The sequence below is a fragment of the Phyllostomus hastatus genome, unplaced genomic scaffold (assembly GCF_019186645.2).
Source record: "Phyllostomus hastatus isolate PE091 unplaced genomic scaffold, TTU_PhHast_1.1 phas_scaffold_78, whole genome shotgun sequence".
Classification (NCBI taxonomy): Eukaryota; Metazoa; Chordata; class Mammalia; order Chiroptera; family Phyllostomidae; genus Phyllostomus; species Phyllostomus hastatus.
In genome coordinates this window covers 32240100-32259545 of record NW_025334041.1, presented here as the reverse complement: position 1 = coordinate 32259545, position 19446 = coordinate 32240100, and the positions used below count along the sequence as shown (strand labels likewise).

The following is a 19446-nucleotide window of genomic DNA, read 5'->3' as shown; positions in this document are numbered from 1 at the left end:
ATATTAGCTAGTTTTTGTTGATTGCACAATGAACTAGGGCTAGCAAGGTCAGGGTGGCAAACACTGTTCAGCTGGAATACTATCTTTGCCTTTTTATTATCCATGCCAATGTTCCCCTCCACTGGTCCAGACAATTGACAATTCTCTGAACCTTTACGTTATCTCATTAAATTCCATGTCTCTATGCAGTTAGTGTCTGTCAGTAGTTGCTGATTAGCCCTCTGTATTTCCAGTTCTCTAAAGTGCTATCTCAAACGAAAGTAGGAGAGTGAAAAACAGGGAATGGTTGCCCCATGAAGCTGTTTCCCACCCATGCATACACCTGACATCAGCATCAAAGATGACGTTCAGGGTTGACAACACACTGGTTTGATCTAGCATCTTTATTTAAATGTTGTGATTTAATAAAGTTGCAAGGGGAAAAAAGGCGAATCAAAGACTTGAATTTTAATTATTAAACAAAAGAAGACCTCTCCTTCTGAACTATTCTTAGTTTTGCTCATTTCATAGGAAGGGTTTTATTATTGGCCTCTGTAAGGACTTAGCACTTGGATTCCTTATTTATTTACATAACAATAACAGATCAGAACCTTTGTGCTTACTTAAGGTAGGAGACTGACTTTATAAGGATCTTAACATTTAAAGCTCAGACTGTCTCATAGACTTGTCCTATTCCATAAGCCTATTCTTTTGCAGAATGGAACAACTTTTAGAGAGGCATTATATGTATGTAGTTCTTGCTGTGGAGCTAGCATAATTGATCTGTAAGTTACAGTGTATTTCCATAATGTCTACATATCAGTTTTGCAGGGCAATTAACATTGATTGTATGACCACCAAAGGTGGGGAAATATTAATTTTTCTGCCATCATAGAGTTCATAGAATGTATTTTAACCATGGCAGTCAATGCATCCAAATCCATTTAATTAGATGAATAGACTACTTTGTGCCATTAGCATTTTCTCTTACTTGATTTTTCTTGTGAATAAATAGAGTTGGTTTTTTAAAATATTCCCCTTGTTTTTCTAATTCCCTCAGTTCATTTTTTTTAAGTCATAAATGTGGTATGGTCTGTGCCTCAAAATGATCACATCAACTCTATGATGTAAAGCAGTTTATGAAGAGTGAATAATTTTTAGAAAATTTGTTGTGCCTTCCTGGCAGAGAAAATACTCTCTTACAAATTTTTCATGAGCATGTCTTGTACTTGGTCTAAATACATATACATTAGCAGTTTATCATGATATGAATAAAGAGGTGATTTTCTGTTGCTGCTTTTTGTTGGATAAGTTGGATTTATTTGTAAAGGAACACCAAAGCAAACATACAGACTTCTCATTCTGATTTTAAATAATTTAGAGTGGAACTGTGAACACAATATTTTCCCCATTGAAGAACATTTTATACTGAAGTTTAATATAGGTTTTAAAATTTCTATTTAAAACTTGGGCTCAGGAGGGTGATGGTAAAGTGCGACATTCGCAAGCTGTTCCTGGTGATGAAAAATGCATGAGAACATAACCCACACGGGACTCGTCAGGTGATTTCGAATGTAATTTTCCATTAAGTTTTACTTGATTCAACTCAACACATGGTCTGTACATTGCAAGTTTCTTGAAGAAAAGAATAGGTGGTCCATTGTCCGCATTGATCCCTTCTTACTCTGTACTTTGTGATCCTTTTCTAGATTCAGTTAAATGTCGAACTCATATTACTTTGAAGCTTTCTTCTTTTCCAGTATGTACATGTATATTTACATTTTCTCTCATGTATTTATTGATTTGACTGCAACTCCTGGGTCTTAAAATGTCATGTCCTCAGGGCCACATATTTATTTATGAATTTTCAGTTTTGATTTTCTTATTAAGCTTCATGGCTAAACTATTTATTTTCCCTTTTGTTCTTTATTTCTAATTAATTGCATTGTGTTCAGAAAAAGTAACGGAATATTTCTGTGATTTTGAATATTGTGATTTTCTTTGTGGCCTAATCTGTGGTCAATTTTTTTGTGAATGTTAAATATGTACTTGAAAAATACATATTAATTTGTGTATTAGATTAAAATGTTAACTCTAATATACAAGCCTGCATATCCTGTACTTACTAGTTGTCTGCTTGCTTTGTTGATGTCTGTGCAATGTATCTCTCCCATTATCACCATGGATTTGATAATTTCTCATTTTATTGGTGTCAGCAGTTTCATATGTTTCAAAACTATGTTATTTGGTGCAAAGTAGCTTATGCTTATTAAGTTTCTTGGTGGATTTTAATGTTAATTTTAATGAGTATACTAATTTAATCCATTTGTTTTGTATATTCTGTCTTGTCTGCTATCAATATTGTTATAGCGCATGATTTTGCAAAAATACTTTTTTTGCTATATTTTTCTGTACTTTATTTTCAAATTTACTCAGTTGCTTTAATTTTGCCTCTTGTCAACAGCATATGGCTAGATATCTTTGTTTTTTCAATCTGGGAATGTTCTACTAATAGGAGAAATTTATGTTAACTATAAAGATTGATATATTTAGACTTAACTTTCTTCTTATTTTATGACTTTTCATAAATGCTTTCCTAATGATTACCCTGCCTCCTCTAGCCTTTCACTTTATACCCTCTTCCCCCTTCTTCCTTGGCAATTGTTTCATTCCCTTTCCTTGAAAATTTGTTTAGAATTTGTATATCTTATTTATGTTATTCTAGGGATTACCTTTTAAGTGTTAAAAAACTTACTAAAACTTTTTAATTATATTTTTTTCCATTACCATTTACAACCTTATACCTCTCTCCCCCTGTGATCACCACACTGTTGTCCATGCCCATGTGTCTTTTTTCTTTTTGCTCAGTCTCTGTACCCTCTAACTACCCCTGCCCATAGCTGTCATCCTGCATCTAAGTCTGCCTCTGTTTCACTTGTTAGTTCAGTTTGTTCATTAGATTCTACATATGAGTGCAATTATATGGTATTTGTCTTTCTCTGACTAGCTTATTTCACTTAGCATAGTGTTCTCCAGGTCCATCCATGCTGTTGCAAAGGGTAAAATTTTCTTCTTTTTTATAGACAAGTAGTATTCCATTGTGTAAATGTCCCATAGTTGTTTTATCCACTCATCTACTGATGGACACTTGGGCTGATTCCATATCTTAGTGATTATAAATAATCCTGCAATGAACATAGGGGTGTTTGTGTTCTTTTGAATTAGTGTTTTGAGTTCCTTTGGATATATTCCCAGAAGTGGGATTGCTGGGTCAAAAGGCAGATCCATTAATTTTTTGAGGTATCTCCATACTCTTTCCACAGTGGCTGCACCAGTCTGCATTCCCACCAATAGTGCTAAAGTGTTCCCCTTTCTCCACATCCTCACCAGCACTTGTTGTTTATTGATTTATTGATGATATTCATTCTGACAGGTGTGAGATGATATCTCATTGTGCTTTTGTTTCACTGATGATTAGTGACATTGAACATCTTTTTGTATGCCAGTTAGCCATCTGTATGTGCTCTTTGGAGAAGTGTCTACTCAGGCCCTTTGCCCATTTGTAATTGCACCATATTAAAACTTATACATTGTAGTTAATCAGTCTCTGCAGTCAATCCAGTGAATCTCAACAGGCTTTATTTAGTTCTTCTATTCTACTGTTCCTTGCCTTCCTGCAATTCTCCCATCACTCCAACTTCATTTTACATTGAGATAATATGGAATTTTATATATAGATTTTTTTCTGTTGATGGTAAGGTTGTGGCTTTTCCATCCCTCTTAAGGAACTATCTTGAGTACAGTATTCGTGATTCAAGATCATTTCCCTTTTTATTTTGAAAATATCGATGGATTGCCTTTCTTCAGCCAGTATTGCTTATAAAAATATCATGCTCATTGGATACTTTTTCTTTTAGATGCAAACTCATTGGGGAAAACTCAAAGTTTTCTGAGACAATTCTGTTCAAACACTGGATTTATTATGTTTTCACCTATGTCCCTTCTTTTATTCACTGCCCATTAAGTGCTTTATTTTACCTTTAAATATTTAATCTCTAAATCTCTAACTGTTTCTTTTTGAATGATATATCTTCTCAAGTGTCTCTGACGATACTATTGTTTTTATTCAAAGTTATTTTTACCTTTGCAATAGTAACTCTCTTACTAGGGGTTTAATTTTATTGCCCATTAAATTTTATGCTTCTCTTATTGATTTTCCTGAAATGATTGGTGATTTTTAGTTGTATACTTATTTTTGTGTTTGTGAATTGCTGTCAGCTTATTCTGTTTTCTGTACATTGTCTCCAGTGATTGCATGAGAGAGGCAGGGGTCACAGCTTGGGGGTGTGGGCCTGTCACGTTGTTTGTGGGTCCTTGCTCTGCCCCACCAGGCTGACACCCCACATTCTCAGCTGTCCCCTCTGTACACATGTCCCTGCAGTTTGCTCGGGAAGACACCACATGCTCAGCTGTGTTGATCGGTCTCATATTTACCTAACGAGTCTGTAATAGTTTTTGCCCGCATGTTGGAGCTTTAAGTTCGCCCAATTATTTCTCCAAAGTTTTGGTCCTGATTACATCCATCTTTCAGAATTCCTCAAAATTTCTGATTAGATATTGGTACTCTTTTTTGTTTGTTTCCCATTCCTGTTTCTGATCTATTATTTTCGAGATAGATCATTTCAGTCACTGTGTGGCACTTTAGATGTCAAGGAGGAAAGAAGCATGTGCTCAACTTGCCACACAGAATCCTTACAAATGGTGGGAGTCAGATGCGTTGGCAGTGTGTTACGTTGTTTCATAAGTGGTACAAGACCATATGCTCAGGAATAGTGTTCTGTAAACTCTTTGCAGGAACTTATTCCCTAAGCTTCTACTGTTGGTTACTTACAAAGTCCAGCCACCATCAGCAGCTTTTTATCAATTATGTATGTGCTTATAACTGTTATCAGATAATCCCTTTAAGATGCTCTTAATTCCTTTTATAATTATCATTTTCAAATATGTTTTGGTTTTACACTTTTATAGTGACATTAAAATAATAGACAGTTTGCTTCCCTGGAGGGCAATGCTCTCTGGTGAAGTTGGGGTGGCAGTTGAGCACAGCAAGTGTGGTGAGACCACTCTTGGCACTCTGAGGGCATGACAGGGTATGCCACTTCTTAAGGAAGAGTGATTTTGTTGCACCTGTCTTAGGGGTTGGCTTATGTAGACGTGAGTGTTCCCTTTGTATTAATTGGTGACATCTGAATGATATATCTTTGATTATCTGTTTGCACTATCACAGAAAGGTATTGGAGGATACCTTTACATGACTGAATTTTATACAGTCATGCTTTACAACAGGGGTCCGATAGTAACTATTTTCAGTTCTCTTGGTCACATGATCTCTGTTGCACCTCCAACTCTGTTGTAGCTTGAAAGTCATACCACAGCAGGTAAATGAACGAGTGACTGGATTCCAGTAAACTTTATGGAACCTAAGTTTGATTTTCATGTAATTTTCATGTGCTATGAACTTTTATTTTTCGTTTGCTCCTTCCCCATTAAAAAAATATAAAACCTTTCTAAGCTTATGGGATATATGAAAAGAGGTGGTGGGTGGGTTTTGCCAGGCCTTAATTTAGAAGGTTATGTAATGACATGGAAAATATTCATAATATTTTGAGTGAAATCAGGAGGCTATAAGATAGTATGTATAGTGTGCAATTCCATGTATATAAAAAGCAGTAGTCAGTATACAGATAGCATTGGAAGAAGAGATATCAAAATATTAATGGTGATTCCCTCTTGGTGGTTAGATTATGGGATAATTTAAACTTCTGTACTGTTCATTTGTATATTTGGAATTTTGTACCCTGAGTATTTATGTTGTTTTTTAAATAAGCATTCCTATACCAGAAAAAACATTATTTAAAAAGTGACAGAGGATCTGTATATTTCTAGCAAAACTGGCTTATTTATTGTTGATTAGTTTGATGAAATCTATTTTGTTTACCCTCTGCTCCATTTTTAGCCAACAAGTCCCAAATTTGGAAAAGCTGACTCATATGAAAAACTGGAAAAGCTAGGGGAAGGATCTTATGCTACAGTATACAAAGGAAAAAGCAAGTAAGTTCATTAGTTTTTTAACATTTCTCATGTGCAATGTACCTACTCTCTTAATACTAAGTCACAGTACATTTAAATAATTTTCATTTAATATATAATACATTTCCCTCCCTCAAGTTTTTGTTGTTGTTGTTCTTTACCAAGTGTAAAAGTCAGTAGAAATTTTTTCTGTTAGCAAACAGTTTTGCGGACTTGTCCAATTTATCCTTTTTTTTGGCCCTACTCCTTCCCCATTTGTTCTCTCTTTCTCTGTAGTTGGAGCTCTACCAGGAGAATCCATTTCCAGGTGAATGATATGATTAATTAATTTCTCATGGAGGTTTAGTGTTTGCATAAGAGTACTGGTTTGACAAAACTAAAGGTATTGGCTGTTCTTGACTTCTTTTCTTTTTTTTAAATTTTTTTCTTCTATGTTTATTTTTAAGATTTTATTTATTTATTTTTTAGAGAGAGGGGAAGGGAAGGAGAAAGAGAGGGAGAGAAATATCAAAATGTGGTTGCCTCCTGCATGCCCCCTACTGGGGACCTGGCCTGCAACCCAGGCAAATGCCCCCATTTGGAATCAAACTGGTGACTCTTTGGTTTGCAGCCTGCGCTCAATCCACTGAGCCACACCAGCCAGGGCGACTTCTTTTCAAATGAACTTTTGAAAAGTTCATTTACTGTCATTAACTTTCAAAAGTTAATGAAAAATACTGCATAATCTTTCTTTTTTCCTACCTGTCTGCTTTGGCATCATGCTGCATATATTTTTACAAAGAGAATCAACCCTTTCCCCATTTCCCCCCTTCTCCCATGCTACCCTGGGGTCAGGGTACATGTTTGGATCCTTAGCAAGCTCACCCCCCACGTGTTTCTGATAGGCTTTCCCTCTCTCCCCAAATGATTAAGTGGTATTAATACAGTGTTACTGTATTTGGTGGCATGTAGCTCATAGAAAACTTAATGCTATTCCTGAAATAACTGCAGTAGACACAAGCCTTGTTTTACCTTAGTCACATTACCAAATAATGTTGAAAAATAAATTCATAAATTATTCCTGTTTTTGTATCCTTTTCAGGCATAAAAATTAGGGAATTTTAAGCTAAGTAATTAAATAAAAAGAAATACAAAAGAAAATTCTCTGAAGTATCATTTAAAAGACATAATTGGAAATTTTGACTGTATGCTGATTTCAGTGGTTTTTCGATTTTATGGAATGTGTTCTTATACCCTTTTTAATGGCTTTTGAGTTAAGATGGTGAAGAAATATTCCTGATAAAGGAAGCTAAGGAAGGAAGTGCAGAAGTGCTGTAAGTCAAAAATACTGGTATAAATTTTGAGATCTCAGATATTTGAAAAAAAGGTCTTTTTATTTGAATGAAAAAGTGAGCATTACGGGGTATAAAAAACAAAACAACATCTAGAGGGCTGTGTATGAGTTCACCCTGTTGCTTGGGCATAGCATGGTAATGGCCTGGATGGCTGAGCTGATTTCAGTAGGGTTATGTCCCAGGCTTGACATTTTTCCTGAAGAAAAACAGTTAGTACTCTACTGCATAAAATTAACTTGTACATTTAATGTTAATAACGTGAAGGTACCCATTCTGGACTAAGCAGGTAGGTTAAATATAATATGGCATCTGCATTGTCTTGCTCACTCCTCACAAGGCCCTGTAAGGTCCCACACCGCCATCTCTGCTTGACCAGGAAACTTTGTGCTTAGACAGTGTTAGCCACTCGTCCAAGTTCAGGCAGGTACTCACTGGCAGTACTTGTTTTGGGTAGTATCTCTCAGGTTTGAAGCCATGATTTTCCTAACCAGTCCACTCTAGCACTTCCTCAGTGCACGGCCCTCCTTGTGAAGAGTTGAACGTTGCTGAGTATTCCAGATGGTTCTCACATATGCTCTGACTTGGCTTAATCATGAATCAAACGGAAGCAAATGTACAATTGCATTATCAGGAAACAAACCAATCACTTTGAAGTGTCTTCCCACAAAGATGTGCTCGGCTGATTTCCAAATGTAAGTTAATAACTCTATTAAATGTTTAACTTTAAGATTTATATCACAATCCTGATGGTTGAAAAAATCCTCCATCTATTATGCCTGAATCAAAGGAAGACTGCCTTCTAAGTACTTGCAATCTTTGAGAAGAACGGTTCTGGACAGTTAATACTTTTCACTCCAGTGGGTCTAAATGTATCTTGTCAGCATTTCTCAAGCAGTTTCAAGCCCGCTGGTCACACGTAGTGTTTAATTTCCTCCAGCTGGAGATGAAAGCCATTGGCCACTTACTTCCTTTAAGAGACGGAAGCTGCTGTGACTGCCTGCTTTAAGGTGCAAGGCCAGGCCAAAGAACAATAGTTATGTGCCATCCCACAAGACTTGAGAGCTGTGTTTGGTTGGTACATCCCCCGAAGAGCTACATAAATTAAAGAGCTGGCTGAATGTTGGGATCCCTGTTGGAGTATCCTCACCACTCTCCCATAAATGTCTGCAGCCATACCTCCAACTTTAAACATTGCCTTTAGCATCTTCTCCAAGAGCAGCTATTGTTACCTTGCATTAAAGCTGCCTGGCACTCATTGGGATCTCACTGATTTTTGGTTTGAGAGCATTTTACGTATGTCCATTTACACAGGTCAAGTTTGGAATTTGCCATGAACCTCATTGCATTTAGTCTGCAAGGTCTACTGACACAAAATACCACAAACTGGGTGGCTTCAACAAGAAATCGATCCTCTTACAGTTCTGGAGACCAGAGTCTCAGATCAAGGTGCTGGCAGAGTTGGTTCCTTCTGTGGGTTGGTTCTCTGAGGGAGACCCTGAGCCCTGCCTCTCTCCCGGCCTCTGCCGTGGCCTGGCAGTCTGTGGCTTTGCTGGCTTGTAAGCGCATTGCCCTGATCTCTGCCTTTGTGTTCACATGGTGTGCTCCCTGTGTATGTCTGTCTCAGTGTCCAGACTCCCCTTTTTATAAGGACTCTGATCACATTGCATGACCTCAGTGTAACTTGATAACCTCTGTGAAGACCTTTTGTCTACGTAAGGCTGCATCCTGAGCTACTGGGGGTTAGCATATCAACATATCTCTTTTGGAGGACACAATTCAATCCACAACACTTACAAATTTCAGACTTCACTAATTTGACAGTGTATTTTTGACAGTGTTTTTCTTTTCCTACTTATGGTATATATAAGCCATCTTTTATTTCGTGGTTCTTCTTTATATATTATAATATAAGCAACGATACCCTCCTTCCCCCAGCAAGAGGTTTGTGTCAGTGTTGTTTTTGGTATAGTAGTTGCTGTTAGCCCAAATTTAGAAGCTTGAAAAGGAGTAGAAAGGGTTTTTATACCCTTGAATTCTTTTAAATTTATTATTGCTGTAGGGACACATAGGTTGGGGAGTTGACCATGAGGCCTGTACTGTGTAACCCCTTGGGTAAAGAATTTGATTCTGAAGGTTACGGCTGAGTAGCTGCAACCACATAAAAAATGCAACACTCAGCTCTGGCTGGTGTAGCTCAGTGGATTGAGCACGGGCTGCAAACCAAAGTGTCGCAGGTTCCCAGTCGGGGCACATGCCTGGGTTGCAGGCCACGACCCCCAGCAACTGCACATTGATGTTTCTCTCTCTCTCTTTCTCCCTCCCTTCTCTCTCTAAAAATAAATAAATAAAAATCGAAAAAAAACACAAAAAATGCAACACTCAAAAATAAAGTATTGTTTTTAAAAGCTTTAAACTTTTTATGTTTGAGCAGAGATTGTTTTTAAAACAAGTGTTCCCCAGATTCAAAATGATTTCTTTGTGCATATGTGTGTCTATGTTTGGGGCAGGGAGGTGGTTTATCATCACTCCCTCTACTAATTTCCTTGCTGGTTTGGTTTTCTGATGAGAGTCTTTCTTCTAAATTCCTTTAACATTGAATACAGGATTTTTAACAACATGCATTGTATAACACTTCATATTTTGAAACATGTGGCATTTTAAAAGCTCTTTAATTCAACCTTGAAATCATCTTTTTAACTCTCAGTTTTCCAAGGATGTTTGTATATTAAGACACTTGTTAACACATTTCCTGAGCTTATTCAACTGATGATGAGTATTTATTATGTTGTTTTTATGCCTTTTCTATGCTGTAGGTGAAAAATAGGTATCTGAGATATGGATTCTGATGCCAGGAAGGTTAACAGTCTTGCAGGGAGATGGTCCGAACACATAACTAAATCTCTAGAATGAGAAAGGACCGTAGTCTATGTGAGCCAGAATGCGGTAAACAAGACCAGGTAAAATGGTTCGTGGACTCAACAGGAAGGAAGGGAGGATGGTGTCGACTAAAGTATTTTAAATATGTTCTCTCTAGTGGTGTTTGAATCACAGATTTTGTTTGCTTCTTTTTAAATTTTATTTTTCAATTACAGTTTGCATTCAGCATTATTTTATATCAGTTTGAGGTATACAGCATAGTAGACAGTCACATACTTTGCAAAGTGCTCCCCCTGATATTTTCAGTAGCCATCTGGTACTATGCAGAGTAGCTATGATATTGTCGACCGTATGCTTGCTGCTGTGTTTTACACCCCTGTGTATTCTGTAACTGCCAGTTAGTACTCCTGATTCCTTCCCCTTTTTCACCCAACCCCCGAGACCCCTTCACTGTGATATCTCAGTCTGTTCTCTCTATGTGTAAGTCTATTTCTATTTTGTTTGTTTATTTCATTCTTTAGAGTCTACATATAAGTGAATATGATATTTTTCTTTCCCTGACTGACTTATTTCACTTAGCATAATATTATTCTCTAGGTCCATCCATGCTGTCACAGATGGTAAGATTTTGTTCATTCTTATGGCTGATATTCCAGTGGATGTGTGTAGCACAGCTTTTCTATACACTCATCTGTGATAGGCACTTGGTTTGCTTCCAGAGCTTGACTATTGTAAATAATGCTACAGTGAATACAGGGGTGCATATATTCTTTTGAGTTAGTGTTTTGAGTTTCTTTGCGTATATACCCAGAAGTAGAAGCAATCTATGGATTTAAGCCATTCCTATCAAAATACCAAAATACCATTCCTATCAAAATACCATACCAAAATACCAATGGCATTTCTCACAGAACCAGAATGCGTAATCCAAAAATTGGTATGGAAACACAAGACCCTGAACAGTGACAGCAATCTTAAAAAAGAAGAACAAAATTGGAGGTATCACGCTATCTGATATCAAACAATACTTCAAGGCTATAGTAATCAAAACAGCATGGCACTGATGTAAACACAAACACTTAGGTCATTTGCTTTAAAATCAAGCCTCCCTTGTCATGGTGTGTATTCGTAGCACTCCTTGGGACAGTTCCCTTTTGGTTCTTTGTTCTCCAAGTAAATAGTATAAGACTTTACCGTAAGATTTTCACCCTGTGTTCATAGGCTCTCCATTAAATTTGTTAAAGGCTAAGGGCCTTAAAGTAAAAGCAAACTGATTCATTTTGATTATTGTGTGAATTTTGATTAAGCAAGGGTGTTTTGTTTGAGTGGTAAAGTGGAATTGCCTTTAAGCCATATAATTTGGGAGAGGGTCGGTGGGTCATTACTATGTGAGCACCCCCGAAGGTGTCTATGGTAGTTAACAGCAGCAATCGCTGGCCACCTCAACTCCGAAACGTGAGACGTGGTGGGAGCCACATGTTCCTCGGGGCCCCAGGATCTGTTGGAGGAGTACATCCCAGTCCTTCCGAGTCCCGCAGGCTCCTGACCCTGCCACCAGTGGTGAGACGCTGTGAGCCTTAACACCTGCCCAGGCAAGAGCCCTCTCTTTTCCTTCCTACTTCATCTAGGGGGTGTGAGGCTGTAGCTGCTTGCTTTAGTTTTTCTCATACTTCTGGTGTCATTTAGATAAAGAAAAGCCTTGCTCTTGTTTCCATCTCTGGAATTAGAGTACTGGACTTACTCTGACAGAGCCATTCCTCAGATGACCCTGATTTCTGGTCCTTTTTTTCTGTTTATCTTCAGTTTTGGTTGAGGTGAAGATGCAAAGCTTTACTCCTGGGGGAGCCTGCTAAGCACAGAAGCCTGCCCACACTGGTTTGTGCCAGCCCTACATTGTTATCTCAGAGGTGAATAAGGACAGTGGAGGAATTTGCTCATTCCATGTAACACGAAACTTACGTGATTGAAAGTGCCAATCTTTTAGCATTTCATCCTGCTAATTGGTGCCGAATTATTGAATTTGAATGAAATGACCTCATAAATTGAAAGACTAGCCCAAACCAAGACTGAAATATACTAAATACATCTCAAAGAGCTCTTCAAAGCTCCTGAGGGAAATAGTGGGAAGAAATGCTGTTAATTAAAACAAGCAGCAGTCAGAAGAGAGACAGTGGCGGGTAACTACCTTTTCAGAATATATGAGATTAAAAAAGTGGCTTTTACTGCTCTCCCTGAAGGTCAACTCTGTTGCAACAGTATCAGGAGGAGTTTGAAGAATTCTAAAAGTCAGAAATGCTCGGATGGAAAACATTGGACTCCTGGTTCACTGAAGTTTCCATCTTTAGTGTTGACGCCTGGAGTGTCATGCTGACTCCCAGTGTCCTGAGAGGTTTCTGCCCACGAATGGGAACTCGAGCGGAGAGAGGCACATCTGGATGACTCTGTACGAGCTCTGCCACGGGCTGCTCCCGAGGCCCCCTCTCTGTTTCTCATTAGGGCTGCTTTGATTTCTTTTAGACTCTGGCTCCGTGGGCCAAAGCTTATATCACAGCTCACTCCTAAAATCAAGCCTGTATCCACATTATTAGTCACAGCATCTGAAAATGCCAGAGTGCTATGATAATGCAATCAGTGTTTTATAGTTTAATGCACACAATACATGCCAACATATAAGATAATTGAATTTTTAAAAGAACCTAATGGACTACATGGATTTCATTCCATATGATTTTCAGATCTGGTGCTCCTTATGCATAGGTAAAAGTTGGAAAAGTGGAGTTCGTACCCTTACCTAGGCCAAGGAGGATAGTAGCCCACCCACCAACATCTGCTGACTTTATTTTTAAAAATCCGGAAAGTCCATTCAAATGGCAGATTCAGCCCTGACGTCCTTCAGAGGAGGGATGCAAGGCATGACAGTCTGGCTCGGGGCGCAGCTGCTGTCACTCAGCCTGCAGCCGAGAAGCGTTGCCTGATCTTGTAGACGGAGGTGACAGTGAGGCTATTGTTCAGGCAAGAGGCACGATTTCCATTGTTAGACTAACCTGTACAGGGATACCTGTCCTGTCAGACAATGTCTAAATGTTTTGGCCTCTATTGGTCATTTCGTTACTAGGGTTCTGTGATCATTTGACTGGGAGCTCCTCAAAACAACTAGTGGTGTTTTCTGTCTTCCAAGTTGAGGTCGTATATCAGCTACAGCCCGCTGGTGAAAGTGGAGGCATTCTGTGGATAGTAGAAGAATTTTTTGAAAGAGGTGGTGTAGAAATTTCCAATTATTATAGTGATAGAGTTCCTAGAATCTCTCTCCCATAGTCCAGTTTAAATAGTTTTTGAGGAGGACTGGGGGAAGGACATGATGATAAGACTGGTTTCAGTTTAAAACTACCCATGTTTCTGAGTTGTTCCATTATTATTGTCATCCTTTTAGTGTAAACCAGGATGCTAGGGAAGTAGCATCTTTCTAGTCTAAGCCAGTGGTTCTCAACTAGTTCTCAACCATTCTCCTCAGGATACATTTGATGATATCTGGAAACATTTTTGGTTTTCACAGCTTGGGGAGAGGTGGTTGTATTACTCTCATCTAGAGAGTAGAGGCCAGGGATGCTGTTGAACCACCTACAAATGAGCAGAGCAGTCTTCTGCAGCAGAGAATTATTTATCGCAAGCGTCATAGTACCAAGGTTGAGAAATGCTTGTTTCAACAATGAATGCATGGAGGTGGGGTTATTTAAAAGATGTCCTGCCATGGTTGGCGTTGCTCCATGGATTGAGTGCTGGCCTGAGGACTAAAAGGTTTCCGGTTTGATTCCCAGTCAGGGCACATGCTTGGGTTGCAGGCCAGGTCCCTAGTAGGGGGCATGAAGGAGGGAACTGATCTCTGTTTCTCTTGTACATCATGTTTCTCTCCCTTTCTTTCTCCCTCCTTTCCCCTCTCTAAAGATAAATAAATAAAATCTTTAAAAATGAAAGATCTTCCTTTAGAGGTATTTCCTAAGCCCCTGTGGTGTTCTGCGTGCTAGGCCAGGCAAAGGGTATGTGGTGTTCAGCAGAACTGAGTTTCTCTTCTCATGGAGCCATCATCTAGCTGGGGAGGCAAAATTAATCAAGTTAGCAGGCATATGTGTGATTTTAAATTGTGTAAAGGAAAAAAGATCTATGAGAAAGAATCAAGACAGAGAGTAGCGGGTTATATCTGTTTGCATGAGAGAAGGGTAGGGAATAGGTATACTTTCCGTGGACGGACATTGGAAGACTTGCTGAGAAGGGGAGAGTTATGCTTAGATGTGAAAGAGGAGGTGTGACTGACCAGGTAAAAGGTAGCCTGCAGCCGAGGACAAGCGTGTTCAGGCCAGATCTGGAGCAGAGCTTGGTAGGCTCTGCAGACTCAGAGAGCCCTGCAGAGGGGGTCTCTGATGGGGGCATCCGATGTGTTCAGGGAGACTTGTATGAATTGGATTTGGAGAGACTGGTAAGGCCTTGACAGTTATCTTAGGACTGTTCCATGTATACATTGCAGCGAAGTGAACTACCCCCAAACTTAGAGACTTAAAACAACTCTGTATTTAATTTGCTGCATTTGGGGAAGGGCTGGGCAGGAGAGGTTTGTTTCTGTTCCACATGGTATCATTTTGTGCAGCTTGACTGGGGAATGGGGGGTCACAGTCACATGGTTCACTTACGTGGCTGCAAAGCTGCAACTGGCTGTCCACATGGTTTGGGCTTTCTCATAGCATCCTGTGCCAGGGTGAACCTCCCATGACATAGGGAGTGAGGTGTCTGGCTTCAGCTCCAACGTGTTAGAGTTATTGCTCTCATTCTTACAAAGGGAAGAAGCTGGGCAAACTGAAAATCAACATGTTTTCTTCAATTCATCCAAGAACAGATACCACAAGGAAAACCACTCTGCTTAACTCTGCAGAGACAGGCACACCAGGGTAGACGTAGCCATAGCCTCCTTACCTGGAGCACAGGCTGCTGGAGCCCCAAACTGGTAGGATGCCTACACAGTGATTTTGATGGGTTACTGGAGACTGAGTGTGGTCTATTATGAGAGTGAACACTCCTGGCGGCTGCAGCTGTAGAAACCCTCACATTTTCTCTGACTCTGCCTCCAGGAATCCCACCAGGGTCTCACAGTGAAGATCCGGGAAAGTAGATCATTTTGCTGCTCTGGCTGTGGGAGAGGAGTCTTTGTAAAGTGTACCCAGAGCGTTCTCCATCACAAAAGCCTCCTCTGCAGGGAAAAGCCTTTGCTGGAACTTCACCCCGACTTGTGGGAGGTTTTCTCCCACTCCGTCTCTCTGCGGCCTCCTGTCTGTCTCACCGAAGTGGGAGAAGCCATGGTGCACAACAGTCAGGGCCTCAAGGAAGGAGATTGGGAACACTGCGGTCAGGGACGGACATAGGGGTTGCCAGGAAAAAGGCTGTATCATAATTGGAACACCCGCAGAAGAGAGAATGGGGCAGAAGTATTTGAAGTAATAATGGCAGAAAACTTTTTAGAATTCATGACAGACATCAAGCCACAGATTCATGAAGCTCAGAGAACACCAAATAGGCTATATATAAATACATATAAACACACACACGCAAATGCCCACACCTGGGCATATGATATTCAAACTGCAGAAAAACAAAATCTTGAATGAAGCTAGAGGAAAAAATACTTTACCTATAAAGGAACAAGGATAAAAATATATGGACACAGACAACAGTGTGATTGTCTGTGGGAGGGGGTGGGGGGAGGTAGAGGAGGGTAAAGGGGAGATAAATGGTGATGGAAGGAGACTTGACTTGGGGTGGTGAACACCCAGTGTAGTGTACAGGTGGTATGTTGTGGTATTGTGCACCTGAAACCTGTATAATTCTGTTATATAGTGCCACCCCAATAAAAAATTAATATAATAACAAAAAATTACATCATACTTTTCATCAGAGACCAAGCAAGAAGAGAGTGGAGTGGAATACTTAAAGAAAATACTTTAAAAAAATCACCAATCTACAACTCTGTATTAATAAATATCCTTCAAAAGTGAAGGAGAAATAAAAACTTTCTCAGATAAAAAACCAAAACCAAAACCAATCAAGGGAACCCATTGCTAGTAGACTTGCCCTGTAAGAAATGCCAAGAGGAGTTCTTCAGATAAAAGGGAAATTATATAGATTAGAAACTTGGATCAACATAAAGAAAGAAGAATGTCAGAGAAGGAATAAATGAAAGTAAAATAAAATCTTTTATTTTTCTTAGGTGATCTAACAGCAAACTATTTAAAACAATATTAGTGACAGTACACTGGGGTATTATAGTACATTGAGAAGTGAAAGGAATGACAGCAGTGTTGCAAGGGATGGTGGTTGGAATTGAGCATAGTCTGTAATAAGGTATTTGTGCTACACATGAAGCACTATAGTGTTATTTGAAAGGGGACTTAGATTAGTTAGAAATAAATCAGAGGAGGCAGAAAAAAAGGGCAGAAAAGGACAAATACAATGAACAGAAAATAGTTACAAGCAGGATAGATGTTAACATAATGACTTCCTAGATCCCTTGCTGCTCAAAGCATGAGTGACAGGCTCACAGTAATTTCAGGTAGTGGAAATGCTGGAAATTTGAAGCAGGAATTAATGAGTAAACTGGGGCTTGGGTGAAATCAGGTGCTATGAGAGCTCCAAGCTGACAGGTTAGAGCATCAGTGAGTTTCAGTCAAAGACTTAGAGTCTGTTGAGCATTGATGCATACAAAAGAAGTATACTATACCAGTAGGAACAACTATCATAATGGAGAGATGGCATGTTGCTGAAAAATCTAGGACTACCAATGGCATAGAGGAATCAAGCACTATATTGGATTGTGGACACTGTTAATGGCGACAGTGTTGAGGAATATGAGGTCCCGATAGGCCAGGATGAGAAACGAGAAAGAGTTGGGTTTGGTCTGATTCATTCCCTAAGTATTCTCCCGTTGCTGAGGAAGTTCAGCTTTAGGCTCTGGTTTGTTGTCTCATCATTGGGCTCAAGAGCAATACACACTAGTGTCAGTAAAATCTGAAAATGGAAAAGATAGAACAGACTCTGCCTTCTAGCCAGAAAAACATCTGAGCTTAAAAAAAAAATCTCAGACAGAAAGGAAATCATTTTAAGGATTTCAGGCATGAGATATTTTTCATGCTTAATGGTTGATTCAAGAAAACAGACATCTTTTCCCTGCATAAACAAATTCTTCGCAAATTTAAAAGATAAGTCTACCTCTAGTTAAAAATGGTCTCCTTGGGATTGCTGTGTTTTTAATTGTCTCTGTTTCCAAGGATTTAAATCAATGGTCCCCCAGATCCACCATCATTGCCTGAGCTGTGGAAAATTGTAACAGGAAAATTGTAAACACTAGGTACTTTGGTTAACAGTTGAAAGCCCCATTGTAACTCAACAGAGAAGAAGATAGAAGTCATTCCTAATTGGCCTGATGGGTGAGACAAGAGAGAATTTGGAAGCAGCTTAGCAGCCAGCACAGGTACATGCAGATGAAAAAGCCCCTGAGGAAGCAGAGAAGGAACCAAAGGCTTCTGTTGTGCCTCTGATAAAACCTCTTAGGAGAAGGAACAGGGAAGTGGAGATACTGAGAAACCAAATAAACCTTACAAAGGAGCCCTGTTGGGGATCCCAGAGGAAGCTGAGTTGCTAATGGGAAGACAATGGGCTAGGTTTAACTGCGTTTCACTTCATGTTCCAGGGAGAGTTTCAGGTTAAGCTCTGGAGGGTTGAGGGCCCCTGGGACTGTGCCCAAAGTAAAGCATAGAGGATTTTTAAATTAAAGCGGAATATATCTCATCTCTGAGCCAAATAGATAAAATAACAGAACAAGAGATAAAATAACAGAACACAAGCATTTCAAATTGGACAAAGGAAGAACCAAAGAAGGTGGGAGGGATTGCTGGAGAGGTGACGAGAGAACCGGGCAAGTGCCAAGGCAGGTAGAGAGCTGCAGAAGACTATGGATGTTGAGGTCAAGTATTCAGCAAGGTCAGATTGGACAAATCTCGGAAGAATCCGCTAAATTTGCAATTGGGAAGGTGTTTCCGAAGAATGTGTGTGGAGGGTCGGTGGGGAAAGCTACCTGCTTACTTTGGGTTGGAGAGAGAGGAAGGGACGAAGGAAGTGGAGACTGAAGGGCAAGGTGTTACTTGGAGAGTTGAGGCAGGGGCAGGAAGATTAAGAATAAGGGAGAGAAGCACTTTTTTGTTGTTGTTTTACTTTAAAACTAAATGGGAAAGAAGTGAGTGTGGCATAGATTATAACAAAGGAGTCAATAAAAAGGGAGAGAGAACATGATTAAGGAAAACACTTGGAGAATACGATCCTGATTTAGAAATTTGAGGAGCCTCTGTTTCCTCTGTCACTTGAACCTTTTTCATACGTCACAAATAATTGGACTCCCCTTTTCTTGTTCTAATAATATGTACATCTAAAATAGCTGTCTTTATTGCCAGCTCCATCTCATTTAGGACTTAGATCTATAAGAATATTATCCTTCTGAAATCTCTCTTCTGTCTTTATTTGTGTTCTTTAAAGCTGCAGTTACCTCACTGAACTCTGTGTAGAACAGGGGTGTCAGACTCATTTTCACCAGGGGCCACAACAGCTCGCGGTTGCCTTCAAAGGGCCAAATGTAATTTTAGGACTGTATAAATGTAACTACTCCTTAAGGAGGAGCAAGCAGCTTGGTGCTGCCGCAGGGCAGAAACAAGGTGTGGAGCCGGATAAAACAAGGTGGAGGGCCGGATTCGGCCCGAGGGCCTTGTGTCTGCCACCTGTGATGCAGAACATTGGTGTCCCTTTTTGGCCCCTGTTACTCTGTTGATACTAGTTGTGATTTTTAGATAACAATGTCAACTTTTGTGACTCTTTTTTTTGGTGTTACCTTTCTCTTGCAATTTAGGGTTATGAAATAAAGTTGATATTTATTGAACACTGAGTTAATCCTCATTTTTTCACCTATAAAAACAGGGCTACTTTATTTCATACAGCTGTGAGGAATACGTGTGAATGGATGTTTGGAGTGTTCAGGACATTGTCTTCCATATAGTACATGGTCAGTGAATATCAGCTATTACTTTTCTTTGTGTTTCTAATAACAATCTCAGAAACATCTTTGAAATAGGACTGTTTC

General features: G+C 39.4%; 1 protein-coding gene across 6 annotated transcripts in view; it reads left to right on the top strand.

Moving 5' to 3' along the window:
• The window catches only part of CDK14 (cyclin dependent kinase 14), a 548605-nt gene that overhangs the window by 136092 nt on the left and 393067 nt on the right, over nucleotides 1-19446 (top strand). For all 6 annotated transcript variants that reach the window (XM_045828168.1, XM_045828171.1, XM_045828174.1 and 3 more), the window contains one exon: nucleotides 5996-6090. In XM_045828168.1, the coding sequence (XP_045684124.1) occupies nucleotides 5996-6090 (95 nt within the window). The remainder of the gene's footprint in view (nucleotides 1-5995; nucleotides 6091-19446) is intronic.